The sequence below is a fragment of the Choloepus didactylus genome, chromosome 27 (genome assembly GCF_015220235.1).
Source record: "Choloepus didactylus isolate mChoDid1 chromosome 27, mChoDid1.pri, whole genome shotgun sequence".
Lineage (NCBI taxonomy): Eukaryota > Metazoa > Chordata > Mammalia > Pilosa > Megalonychidae > Choloepus > Choloepus didactylus.
Genome location: NC_051333.1, coordinates 14,077,635 through 14,091,456, shown reverse-complemented (window position 1 = coordinate 14,091,456; position 13,822 = coordinate 14,077,635). Strand labels below are relative to the sequence as shown.

The following is a 13,822-nucleotide window of genomic DNA, read 5'->3' as shown; positions in this document are numbered from 1 at the left end:
AAAAGCAAAATATGGAGGGAGGAAGCAGTGACAGATATTTTTTGGTAATTATGCTTTTTTTTTTTTTAATTTTTAGAATTTGTCAGTTTTTACTGTGGGTCAGCTGTCAATATTTCATCAAGATAACCATTTCTTTGCTGAGTTCAGGTGACCAAGGAAGAGCCACACCCTTGAAACAAAACACAAAAAACAAAATCATCTTTAACCTAACTTTTTATACAATGTCTCAGTTCCCCGTAACTTTGCACACAAGCTTCTGTGTTGAGTTGAATTGTAACTGCTTTTTGTATTTGGAGAGAGCGTGACTATTGAACTTAAAACCTTTTATTCCAGGTGTTCTGGTAGTTTCTGGTGGGATTAGTGGGTGAGAGGGAAGGTGGGGGCGGTTATGGGGATCCTTCCCTTCAGAAAATCAAGTTTCTCCCACTGCCTCCTCCCAGAGGTCTCCCAGGTCCCAGACCTCAAAACTTTCCTACCGTGATCCTCTGATTATTTTTACTTCCCCTTGGCCCATGTTTTAACAGAATTTTAACAAACTGCACTTAAGAAATATGTTTGCCCTGTTTTGTTTTGTTTTCTTTCAATAAATGAGATGGCATCTCCTAGCAGGAAGGAAGCAGAGTTGAAACCCTCAAGTGTTACTGCAACTGGCCTTTAATTCGGGTGGGAGCCTTTTCACGGGGAAGTTATTTACTCATTCATTAAACAAACACTGAAGGCCTTGTTCCTGGCCCCATTTTTGGTGCCAGAGATGTCCCTTTTAGCCTCCTGGGGCCTCTGGTTTTAAATCCGCTAGTTCATTTTCAAAGTGGTTCTCTGGTTCCCCATCCTTCACAGTTTGAGTCACACCCCCAAGTCCCTTGGGGGATGTCTGAGTAGAAGGCATAGAGCAGGTCCCGAGGCCCAGGGAGAGGGGCCAGATGGATGGAGATGTAGACAGGACTGGGTTGTTCAGCGTCATACCTGGGTCCTGACCAACCATACACCTCAGGCCTGGTCTATGCACTGGACTTAGGACAGTTCCTCCCTGCTCTCGGCTAATGGTGACTGCAGGGAGCTTCATTTATTCAGCCAATGTATATCGGACACTCCCTTGCCCATTCAGGGAGGTTCTGGGGACATGGCATGACCAAGGCAGTCCTTTACCCTCATTGAGTTCTCATTCCACAGGCAAGATGGTGATGGCACCGAGTGGTCAGAGCTGTGGGAATCTGAGATTGGGGGTTGGGGTTGAGGTCTTGAGACTGAAAAAGGGGGAGTAAGCCAGAGTAAGACTTGTTTCTCTGATTGCATCCCTATGGCTCACCATCCTCCCTCCTTAGCACCTCATCATCAGTGCATTTCCTGAGTACCTGCTGTGTTCCTGGCCCTCTGCAAGATGCCATGCTGGGGCACAGCCCCAATCCCTTCCTCATAGGTTCTCAGAGCTTTGTGAAGGGGATGTGGCCTACAAACAGGAGGGAAGTCAAATTATCCTTGCGGTCAGATGTAGCATCTGGATGTTAGCACGGTGGCCATGGGCTAAGAGACCCTAGGTGCCCTCTTCCCTGGCTTATTGAAAGCCAGTGGGGTGTGCTTTAAGTCCTCTCATTTGGGTAGCCTCCCTGCGGTTTCATGCGTGGGGCAACATTACCCTCTGCTGGCCTGTCCTGGTAACACGTCTAACTGGCAAATTGGGATCTCCACTTCTGTCCACACCTCCAGATCCTGAGACAGTGGGAGCACAATGAGAAATTCTCTGCTTCTGCTCCTCAGCCACAGTCTGGATTTCTGCATTAACCTCCTCCTAGGGCTCCCTTATCTCCAGTCCCTTACCCTGATCCACACTCATCCCCCTTGCCCACTTTCTCTCAGATAAAGGACCTCTTGCTGCTCTCCCTTTGAACTCCAAATCATTGCTTATATTCTGGTGAGGAGTGGGTCACATACCCCTTTTGGAATCTATACATGCCATGAAACTCTACCGTGGGAAATGCACATGGAATTTTGGATAAGGGTTGATGAGGTTCTCAAATTCTCTGCAGCCTGATCATGGCCTTCAGGTTAGAACACCTTATCTTATTCCCTGACCATACTTGCAGTTCCCAGAACTATTCAAGCCTGCCATCCTCTGCCTAGCTCAACCTCCAGACTCACCCTTCCCTATCTTCTAGTTCTTTAAGCCTAAATTGTACTCATCCTTCATGTTTCAGCTCCTATGTCCCGTCCTTCCAGAGAGACCCCTATCAGAGGTTGGGGCAGGCACCTCCTTTGGCTTCTCTTTGTCTTCTGGGCTATCCATCACATCCTTGGCCACTCAGGGTAGTCACTGTTCTTGTGTATGTCTGCCCTATTGGTAACAGGTTCCTGAATGTGGGTCCCTACCCATCCCATAGGGTAAATCAGAACTATAGCTGCCTCCTTCCACATCTGCAGATCCTGTCCATGTCACCCTTGGTCCTGAACAAAGTGGAAAGTTCTACCTCTGATTTCATCACCTGTCCCATGTCAGTCGTGGGGGTGATGACATAAGTAGGACTACAGGAGGTGAAGGACTAAAGGGAAAAAACTGGGATCTAAACCAGAACAGATTGTGAGAGCATGGCAGCTCGGGTCCTGGAGGGGTATCATTAAAACCATACCAAAATCAGGCATGCCAGGCTACTCTGCCCCACGCCTGTGCTGGACACTAGAGTCACAGCAGTGAACAAGACGAACAGTGGTTCAAGTCCTTCCTGATGCTCCAATTCTGTAGCAGTTCAGAAAAAAGCCGAGAGGCCTCTGTTGCTCCTGCGCCCCTTTTCTTCCGGGACCTGAAGGAGGCACGCATGCGCATAGGAGGTCCACCTTTGGTCCGGAACCTTGGTGGCGGAGCACGGTGGGGCACCCGGCCGCGGGAGCGTGCTCGGCCGGAAGTAGCTGCTGGGGGCGTGGGGTGGAGGTCGCCGTGCGGAACCTGCCGCGGCCGTTGACAATTCGGAGAAAATCAGGATGGAAGCTGTGGTGACCGCGGCGGCGGCGGCGGCGGCGGCGAGGGAACATGACGAGGGTGAGACCCCGGCCGCGCGGAAGCGTTGATAGGGCGCTGCTGCGGTGTCACTGGGAAATTATTCCCCGGGAACGCCAAGGAGGACTCCTTATAGGGAAGCACCTGCCCTGAGCCTTAGCTGCCCCCTTCACCGCTTTGTTCAGGTTAAACCCCCTCTGGTCGTAGGCTGACCTCTTTCCCTTCCCAGCCCCTCCTTCCCAAAATTATCCTCTTCTCACATCCAGGCCAGCCCTTTCCATGTCTTCAGCTAACCCATTTCCTTACCAATCTCTCCGGTTAACTTCAGCCTCTCCCGTCCCAGGCTAACTTTCCCTCCGTCCCAGGCCAGCCCTTCTTCCCATGTTGCCTCCTTTCCTATGTTAAACTGAGCCTCCCCTTGCCGCAGGCTAACCCTCCTCTGGTCCCATGCAAATTCTGCTTATCCAAGACCAAATGGCTCCCCATTTCATTTTAAATCCCCTTCTTGCAAAGCTCACAATCCCATCTGCTTCCCCAAGGTCCTTACTCTAGTTCTGTGCTCCCCCCACCCCACCCCCGTCCTCATCTCTCTGCCTTGCATATTCAATCTCTGTTTCTCCCAATGCCTTCCTATCACGGTCTAAAATGCACGTGTTATGCCCATCTTAAAATTCCATCCTGTTGCTTCAGAGTAATCCAGTGTGGGGCGAGGTGTGATCGGGAGGTTGGCTGAAGCACCATGGGCTATGAATTAGTAATTGTTGAAGCTGAATAATGGGTATGTGGAAGGGGCAGGAATGTCATTGTACTCTCTACCTTTTGAAATTTTCAGTGGAAAACAATTTTCACGTAATAAAAATTCTCTCCCTTGACCCCATGCTGCCTTCCGGATACCATCTGTCTTCACCAAAGAGTCACCTACACTTCTTTCCCCCATTTCCTCACTTCCCACCCACTGGAATCTGCCTGTTACCCTCAGAAACTGCTCTGGTTAGTGTCTCCAATGACCTTCTTCCATGTAGTTGAACCCCTTTACCCCATTCAGTTCTTTTCTTACTAGATTACTTGGAGAATTCAGTGCTGTTGACCCCTCCACCCATCTCGTAAGTGTACCCTTGCTTCCTGCGATGGCACTCGTGATTTCCCTCCTGTCTCTCGGGCTGCTCCTTCTCAGCCTCTGTATTAGTTTCCTGTGACTGCAGCAGCTAACTACCACACAGTGGGTGACTGCAAACAACAGGAAGTTATTCTCTCACAGTTCTGGAGACCAGGAGTCTGAAATCAGTATCACTGAGCCAAAAATCAAAGTGTCAGCAGGGGCACGCTCCCTCAGGAGTCCTTGGCTTGTGGCCACACAACTCCAGTCTCTGCCTCCATGTTCACACTGCCTTCTCTATGAGTTGTGTCAAGTCTCCCTCATCTTCTCTTTCATAAGGACACTTAACATTGCATTAGGCCTGCCTGGTTAAAGCAGGATCATCTCTCCATCTCCAGACCCTTAGCTTAATCACATCAGCAAAGATCCTCTATTTCCCATATAATATCCACAGGTTCCAAGGATTAGGCTGTGGATGTCCTCTGGAGGCCATTTTTAGCCTGCCATAGCTTCTTCATTCAATCCTTTCACTGTTCTTTCCTACCCCATCTTCTCATACACACACACACACACACACACACACACACACACACACATAACCACACCCACACTCTCTCTCTCTCTGGGACCTGTCATTTCCCTCAGTTTTAGTTCCTGTCTTGACTCTGACAACACCCAGACCAACACTTCTCTTCTGAACAATAGACCCCTGTACCTGCTGTCTCTTGGGTGCCTCCCTTTGGATGTCCCTTGGCCCATCACACCTTCATGTCCCAAACTTGCATCAGCATCTCCCCCAGATCTGCTCCCTCATCCACGTTCCTGTCTTGGGGATAGTCTGACTGTTTCCCAGACCAGAGCTCTGAACCTCATCCTGGATGTGTCCCTTCCCTCCCAGCCCTGCAGCCTCCCAGCTTGTCCCCTTGGGCTCCTGAGCATCTTTCTAACCCTGCCCCCACTCTCCCACACCCTCCTCCACAGCCCCTGCCTTGGTCCAGCTCAGTCTTTTCTTGCCTCAATGATTAAAATCCTCCCTGGAATCCATGTTTTCCCTGTAACCATCATCTCTCTCCTCCCCACCCCAGCCAGTCTACCAAAAGGACTTGTCTACACTTTCTGCTTTCACTTATTTCCCACTTGCGGCAGTTCCCACTTTCAGGAAGCAGCCCTCACCAAGGTTTGCCAGCACTGATTTGCCTGTTATCATTCCCTGCATGTCTTTGACCTTGCCTGTCTCCCCCATCTGATTGGACACATCCTGAGGACAGGAGCCAGACTAGTCCTCAGCGTTGCTCAGCTTGGCGCCTCACAAGGAGTCAGGGTTGCTGGCGAGTGCTTGGGTGAACGTGTGAAAGAGTGAGAAGGAAAGAATGAATGTATTCTTAATCTTGAACAAGTGAGAAGGCAAAAATGTGAATGAGGTGGTAGTGGGCCAAGTCAAGTCCACCTCACTTTGCATTGCTGTTCCCTCTGCCTGGAAAATTCCCCCTGGGAATCTCCTGGTCAGTCCTATCCCACCTTCCATCTCTAGTCTGTACTCAGATGTCACTATTTTGGCAAGACCTTTCTGTCCCATTTAAAATGGTAGCCCCCCCGCCATTTATTTTTCAGTATTTCTCTTGGAACCACCTAACACATGATATATTTTCAGTAGTTACATTGTTACTTGTCTGTGCCCCTCACTAAAATGTCGACTTGTTGATGGCAGAGCAATTGACCCCACATCCTGTCTTGTTCACTGTGGTTTCTCTAGGACCCAGAACGTAACAGGTGCTCAATAAATGTGACATGAGTGAGTGACCGAGCACCCAGTCCCTTTCCCTCCCCCCACTCCCACCCCTGAACTAGCAAATCTCCCCTCTTCCCACAGGCCGCACAGAGCCCAGTCCTGGGTACTGGGGGGAGCTGAGCTGGACACCAGTCCCATCCCGACCCCAGGACCAGGTGGGAGCCGCGGAGGCAGCACCAGGGGCCCTGGCCGACAGCCCCCCCGGGGCCGAGGCGGCGGCAGTGAGTACCATGCTGCGTGCCGTGGCCGCCAGCCGCCTGCCCGTGTGCAGCCAGCAGCAGGGGGAGCCGGACCTGACGGAGGGGGAGAAGGTGGCCATCCTGCAGCAGCTGTACCACGAGAAGCCGCTGGTGTTCCTGGAGCGCTTCCGCACGGGCCTCCGCGAGGAGCACCTGGCCTGCTTCGGCCACCTGCGGGGCGACCACCGCGCAGATTTCTACTGTGCCGAGGTGGCCCGGCAGGGCACCGCCCGGCCCCGCACCCTGCGCACCCGCCTGCGAAACCGGCGCTACGCTGCCCTGCGTGAGCTCATCCAAGGTGTGGGGCAGAGACGGGGAGGGAGGGGAGACTGAGGCGGAGACAGGGGAAGGGAAAACCGAGGCAGAGGTCATGAGGAACGAGGAAACCAGAGCGGAAACACTGAGCCAGGTCCTGGGAGATGAGTTTGGGGACAGAGAGACACAGGATGAGCCCTGTGCACCTGGGCGGGACACCGAGAGAGATGGGAGTGAGGGGTGGAGGGGAGAAGGCAAGCAGGGGGAAGGGGAGCACCGGCAGTGGGCACTCAGTCGGGGACAGAGGGCCGTGCGGCACACAGCGTTGTGGTAACTGGTGGTCCGTGAGGAGCGTACACAGAGGTGCGGAAGGAAACCAGGGGGCATGTGGTGACACAGAAGCCCCTTGAGCAAGACACACGTGGATGCTGTAGAGGGAAACACTAGCACCGTTTTGTCCATGGCCTAATTAAAAGCATCTCATGAACCAAAGACCCCAGAACCAACATTAAAAGGTGAGAGCAAATGAAGTGGGGAGCAAGTCCAGACTCTAGGGAGCTGTGAGAAATGGATACAGAAAGAGTGAGACACAGGACAGGCGGGAGACAGGGGAAGAAGGGGGGGTGGATAAACGAATGAATGAGGTGGGGTAACAAAGTGAGAAGTGGGAGAGAGAGAGAGATGGGTGGAGACAGGCGGAGAGACAGGGATGAAGGGGGAGAGGGGGAGGAACTGAGACCCACAGGGAGGAGGTGATGGTCAGAGTCAGGGAGGAAGGAAGGACAGAGGATGAGCTAGAAACAGGTGGGGGTGAGAAGAGGGCAGAATGGAGGGCAGGGCCAGGGGCAGAGCAGAACAGACCTGTTGTGTTGAGGAGGCCAGGATTCCAGGCAGAGACCCCAGGGTCCAGGGACCCTCAGAGCCTCTTTCCTGGGCTGAGAAAGCAGGGCTCGGAGCCATGGGCAGTGGGGCCTGGGGTGGGTTTAACTGTTACCTGAGGGATAGAGCCATTCCTGCAGGCCCAAGCAGCCAGGGGAGATGGGAAGGACCCGGATTGTGGGAAGGGGAAACCCGCCCATCCCCAAGGGACCCCACCCTGCGGAGGGGTGAGATCTGGGTGTACCTGTGCCCCCATGACCACACAGCCTCAGGATCTGTGCAGACTTTTCCCACACACCTGATCGTGCAATCCCACCTGCACATGAGTGCACGTGTCTTCCTGTGAGTGTGATCACACACATGTGCTTGGACTCAAGGCCCAGGACCGTGGAGCCATGTCTGCTCAGACGCGACCCCCACCCCCAACCCTCCCGAGCCAGGACACCCTATCTCCCCTCTTGCAGGGGGCGAGTACTTCAGCGACGAGCAGATGCGGTTCCGGGCACCGCTGCTGTATGAGCAGTACATCGGGCAGTACCTAACCCAGGAGGAGCTCAGCACCCGCACCCCAACCCACCAGCCCCCCAAGCCCGGCTCCCCCAGCTCCCCTGCCTGCCCGCTCTCTGACCTGCTGCTCCAGTCCTACCAGGAGCATGAGCTGCAGCAACGGCTGCTCCAGCAGCAGGAGGAGGAGGAGGCCTGCTTGGAGGAAGAGGAAGAGGAGGACGACGGTGACGAGGAAGGTGAGGGCCAGTAGTGGGGAGGCCCGGTGTTGAGACACCCCACCCCAGGCCTGTCTGTCCCCCACCCTCAAATGGAACTCCTTGTGACCCCCCCACCTCCAGGCCTTTGCGGGTGTCATCCCCTCTGCCAGGAACGCCTTCCCTCTGCCCTCCTCACTGCCCTGACCCGTGACGCAGTCCCTCGTTCTCTGTAGCGTCGCATGTCATATGTTCGACATGTGCCCCAGGAAGGCAGGTGCTGGGGCTGCGTCAGTCACTGCCCTGTCCTCAGTGCCCCCAAGAAGCAGCCCCGTGTGAATGTGGGCCCAGTGCCTGCCAGAGTGCACCCCTCACGCCCCACCCAGTGGGTGCGTCCCCCCCTCCCTCCTGCAGACAAAGGGCCCGGCCAAGACTCGGAGGCCTGGGTCCCCGACTCAGAGGAGAGGCTGATCCTGCGGGAGGAGTTCACCAGCCGGATGCACCAGCGCTTCCTGGATGGCAAGGACGGGGACTTCGACTACAGGTGCTCCCAGGCTCCTCCCTGTCCCTGTCCCGAGGCGCCCACACATCCGCAGACGGCCCCGGAACAGTCCCAGGACATGGGCCCTGGGGTTTGAAACCACCTGGCTCCACAGGAGGCTGGGTGACCCCCAGCTCAATACTGGTGAAATATTGGAATATTTCCACCATGCCTGGTTAGGTGCCACCACCCCACCCCACAGTGTTCCTCTGGCACCCTCAATTCCTCCCTAGGACCCTGACCCTCAGGCTGCAGGAAGTAGCACCCAGCAGTGTTAGTACCTGGTCATATTTCTCCAAAATAACCCCAGGGGGTGAGACACCTGGGTCACCTGCTTTGGAAGAGAATTTTGCCGATGCGAGAGGAGAGCATCAGAGCCAAAGGTAGACAGCTTTGTAAACGGAGGCAGCCTCACCCGGGGTCCTGGCAGCAGGGGTCCTGGCAGCAGAGGCCCTGGCTTCAAATCCAGCCCCAACAACTTAGGAGCTGCGTGATGGCCAACAAACCACTTCTCTACTCGGACTCTTGGGGACTCATCAGTTAAATGACGGTTGTGACCCCCACTGCCCAGCACCCAGCTCACAGCCAGCGCTCGGTGACCAGAGCTTTGCTGGCTCAAACTGGGGTCCCCCTGCTCCAGAATCAAATCTCACCAATCCACTTCCAGCCTGGGCTGAGCCTCACAGAGCCGTGGTCCCACATGGACTCTAGGGGGTTGGCAGAGGGCCTGGGACACAGGGACCCTCGGCAAGTGGGTGCTGGCCTGGGGTGAGCAGCAGGGAGCGGTGGCCCTGCTGTCTGTCCACTCGGAGGGCAGCAGAGGCTGACACATCGTCCTTTGTACATTCAGCCAACAGCAGTTCAGCATCTATCGTGTCCAGGGAGCAAAACCCACAAAAGGGTTCCCTGCCCTAAAAGGGTCCCTGTCTCCTGAGGAAGGCAGTTATGTGGCATCTAGTAGTAAAACCGGGAAGAGGGGAGAGTGGTGAGGTGGTCAGGGAAGGCCTCTCTGAGGAGGGGACGTAGGGGCAGAGACCTGCATGAAGCGAGGGGCCAGCCGTGTAAATTCCTGCGGGAAGTGCTCCTGGTGGGGCCAGCCCAGCCAGGAGTCAGGACCAGAATGTGGCCTACGTTGGGGCTGGGGCAGGGGTGAGGGTGAGGGCCAGGTCTCCTCAGAGAGGAGGCTTTGAGCAGAGTGGGGGCCCCCTGGCTTTTTCAGAAGGGTTCTTTGTGCCCCAGGACAGGGTGTCCCCACCTGGGCACTCTTCACCCTTTGGTGCATCCTGTGCGCGTCCTCTGCCCACATACTAGTGGCTACAGGCAGGCTGACTCCAGACACCGCCACCTGCCCCTGGGGGCCAGAACCACCCCCAGTGAGAACCTGCAGGGGAAGGGCTCCCAGCTTTTAAAGAGGAACCAGAAATCCAGATGTTTACGTAAAATCTCCGATTTGTAAAATGTTGCCTTGTTTATTTTAAGCCCCAAGAGGCTGAACAGCCCCCTCCGAGGGTCAGCATAGAGTCCCCACACCCTCGACCTGACGTGGGCTGGCCAGGGCCCTGGGAAGACCCAGGCCCTGATGGCCCCCTCCCCCTGCAGCGCAGTGGACGACAACCCCGACTTCGACAACCTGGACATCGTGGCGCGGGATGAGGAGGAGCGCTACTTCGATGAGGAGGAGCCTGAGGACGCGCCCAGCCCGGACCTGGACAGGGACTGAGCCCCCCCCCATGCCCTGCCCCCGCCTCCACAAGGCCACTGACCACAACCCAGCTCAGTGATGCTCTCTAAGGGGACACCAGGGCAGCCCCCACCCCCACTGCCACCAGCCCCTCTGGCTGCGGGCCTCATCTCCGACTCCTTACCGGTTCCTTTCCCCTCCCTCCCCGTCCCCTGCCTCTGTCTTTTTGTTGCTGTCCCTCTGCACGTTTCTCTTTGTTGATTTCTCTCTTTTGGTCTTCTCTCCCTACCTTTCTGGCTCTTGCTCCCCGTTCTCTCCCTCTCTCCATCTCCCGCTTTCTCCCCACTTTCTCTGTGCCTTGGGCTCTGTCCCCACAGCAGGACCCGGTGTGAACATCCTCCCCTTGGCCCAGGCCAGTGGGGCCCTTTGTGGCAGAGCCAGCCAGGTGGAATCCGGTACCCGAGGAAGGGCGGGGGGCTCATGCCGGCCCTAGCAGCTCTCTGCTCTCCCCCTTGTGTCCCTGTCCTGCTCCCAGCACCTCCTCACTGCTGTCAGTCCCTGTGTCCCCTCTGCCTCAGCCTTTCTCTCTCCAGTCCCAGCCTCCCACCCCACCGTGGCCAGCTCTGGGCCCTCTCCCCGCCACGGCCCTGCCTGTACCGCCCGCCCCGACTGCTGAGTGATGCGGCTAACCGTGGACAGGAGACCGGGGGGCTGCCAGCCTCTGCCTCTCCCTTGGGACCCAGGCTTGGGAGGGTGGGCAGTGCCAGCTTGGGTGGAGGGGCTCTCCCCTCTCAGCCCACTGGCCCCCCTCTGCCCAGCCAGTTTTCCCTTCCTTCACTTCTTCCTCCTCCCCCTCCTGTTTATACTCCCCAAATACACATAGGCTGTTATCATGGGTCCTGAGTCATCCCCCACACATGGCCTGTTCCAGCGTCCCCCCCAGCAGGCCACAGGGCCTGCCCCACGGAGCCCCCCACCGCCTGGGCTAATGGGAGCCAGATGGCCGCCTGGTGACTCAGCTGCCGGCCTGTGAGAACCCAGGCATCCCACCTTCCCATGCCCCCACTCCCGGCTCATGCTCCCCCAGTAGACGCTCGGAGAACAGACCAGCTGCTGGGTGTCCCAAGGTCAGAGAGATGAGGGCCGGGGACCCCTCCTGTGAGCCGAATGGTGGCTTCCCACCCTGGGCAAGCCTGGAGGACCTTCCAAACCACCGCCTAAGGCTTCCGAGGACCACAGCTCTGGCCCTGGACCCTCATGCTGGGGTCAGGGGTCAGGGGTGAGCCTCTGGTCAGGCAGAGTCAGAGCCAGACCCAGCAGGAAGGAGCAGACGATGCCGAGTGGGGAGACTTGAATAATCCCAGCCCGTTACTGAGTAGTTGCCTCTTACGCCAGGCCCTGGGAGGAAGCACCCACCACCCTTTCACGGGGCCAGGGGGGGCCCTGGAGGGACACATTTCCTGCTCTGGGCTGTGTGGCCGTAGAGGCAAAGCTGCGATGGGCCCCCCGTCCGGAACCATGCAGGCCCGAGAGAGCCCCCTGTAGGCAGCCTGTCAGGTCTGGGGGCCACCCAGAGCTGGACAGAAGTGGGATGGACATACAGATGGACGTCCTCAGATGGAAGATTCCAGAAGAGCTGGATGTTGAGGATGCTGAGGGGCATCCTCGCCGGGCACCCTGAGCAGCAGTTGCTGTGGGGTTGCCGTCCCATCGCCCGGGGGAAATGGCAGCAGATCCGAGGTGACACGGCCACCGGGACCCAAGTGCCGTCCACTTGTCAGAGCTTTTGCCTGTTAGAGGGGTCAGCCCTTGGTGATATGTCCGTTTTTGGTCAGTCTATCACTTGATCATTAAATTTGTTTGTGATATATTCTGCCGCACACAAATATGTCATAGTAAAAAGAAAACAAAATGATGAGAAGAGACAGCAATTGAGTCAGAATTCGGGTTAGTCAGATGCAGACGTGAGCGTCTGTAGCCTGAGACAGAGGTGGAGCCGGCACAGGGACGGGGATTAGGTGGGGAGACCGGAAGAGGGGAGGCGGCGGGAAAGGGCGCGACACAGCCTCACGCAACAGAAGTCCCAAGGTGGTGGCCCCGGGCCCCCCGGAGATGCCGCTCCCCCTCCACCCCCAGGTCTGGGGTCGGGGTGGGTGGAGGAGTTGAGTCAGGGCCGGGGAGCCCAGCTGGAGACCCTTCCTGGGCGTGTGTCTCCCTGCCCTGGCGCCGTCAGCACACCCGCCACGCCTGCCACCCCTGTGCCTCCTGCCAAGGCTACAACCGAGCCCCGCGCTGCCCCCCGCATCTCGGTCTCTGCTGCCCCCTCCCGCTCCTCTCTAACCTTGTCATTCTCTCATTCTCTCCATCCTGGCCCCTGAGCGTGTCACAGCCTCTGCAACCCTGTTTCCCCGTCTCTTTGTTGGAACCCCCCCCCCCTTTTGCTCCTGCTCTCTTCTTGGCCTTCATTTTTCCTTCCTCCTCTCCCTGCTCTCCCTCACCACCAGCCTCCATCACTCGCTCTCTGCTCCCTCCTCTGTCTTTCCCAAACCCCGGGAGGTCCAGCTGGGACATTCAGGCCAAAGCTTCACTGGTGGCCCCTAGGAGCCCAGAATGGGGGGGCCCTCACCTCACCCAGAAAGGGCGCGGGAGGGGGCAGCGAGGCTGTGGCCCGCCGGGCCCAGGGAAAGTCTGTGCTGTGGCCTGGTCACCCCCGCCCCCGGGACCCACGGGCTGCGGCCGAGTAAACACAGCCGCCGGCCGGCAGCCCGGGATATTTATACTGAGGGCCGGGCGCAGGGCCAGTGCCCACCACAGCCCCTGCCCTGCCCTGCCCGCCGCCACAGCCAGCCCAGAGCCAGCGTGGCACCAGCCAGTGAGGGGATGCGCCGCAGACACAGCGTCCGCTCGGCACAGAGGCCACCGGGTGCACCGGGGACACCCACCGCTCTCCCTGAACACCAGCACCAAATGCAGACCTGCCCCCGCAGCTGCTCGCAGACACACAGCCACCCCTGGTGAGAACTAGAATGCCCTCACGGGTGACAACAGGGACCCACACAGCCCCTCACTCAAGCCCCCAGCACCCCTGTGGGCTCACAGAATGCAGACCCCCAGAGGCTGCTCTAGCAACTCCTGAGATGGGCACACTCGGACACAGGCAGGCCCCACAGCCTAGAAGCACAGCCCTCCCAGGTACACAGACATCGTGAGGAGGACAGCCAACATGTTGGAGACACACCACAGACACAATCCATGAGACACACAAACATCCTCAAAATACCAGCTGGTCACAAAACATAACCCAGAAACAACACACTGCAGACAGGGAACCGTCACACTGAAACCCAGCTCATGTGTAACAAACAAAATACACACACCACCTCCTGGAAACCTATCCTTCTCACAGACCCATCAACATACACAGAAAACACCCACATTTCAAGTCAAACTTACACTAAGAATGCATAAATTTACACCCAGAAGAGAACAGTGACTGTGAGAAAAAAATGCAGACACAAACCCACCTCAGCTGAGGCAAACAGTGTGGCACGGAAGCCACAGCGCACAATGGCTTGTGCAGCACAAACACGGATCGCACATACACAGGGCAGAAGGGCAGCACTCGCCAACCATGGAGTGGAACACGTGTGGCACC

General features: G+C 56.8%; 1 protein-coding gene across 2 annotated transcripts; it reads left to right on the top strand.

The window, feature by feature from the left end:
- Window positions 1-479: 479 nt before the first annotated feature.
- On the top strand, window positions 480-12,082 carry CCDC97 (coiled-coil domain containing 97). Of its 2 annotated transcripts, none has more exons than XM_037820552.1 (5): window positions 480-3,028; window positions 5,953-6,408; window positions 7,709-7,987; window positions 8,332-8,489; window positions 10,086-12,082. In XM_037820552.1, the coding sequence occupies exons 1-5, from the start codon at window positions 2,971-2,973 to the stop codon at window positions 10,137-10,139; spliced, it is 1,005 nt and encodes a 334-aa protein (XP_037676480.1). In that variant the 5' UTR covers window positions 480-2,970; the 3' UTR covers window positions 10,140-12,082. The 2 variants fall into 2 exon arrangements, with proteins under 2 accessions (XP_037676480.1, XP_037676479.1); XM_037820551.1 differs by having other exon boundaries at window positions 2,408-3,028; window positions 8,360-8,489.
- Window positions 12,083-13,822: the final 1,740 nt, after the last annotated feature.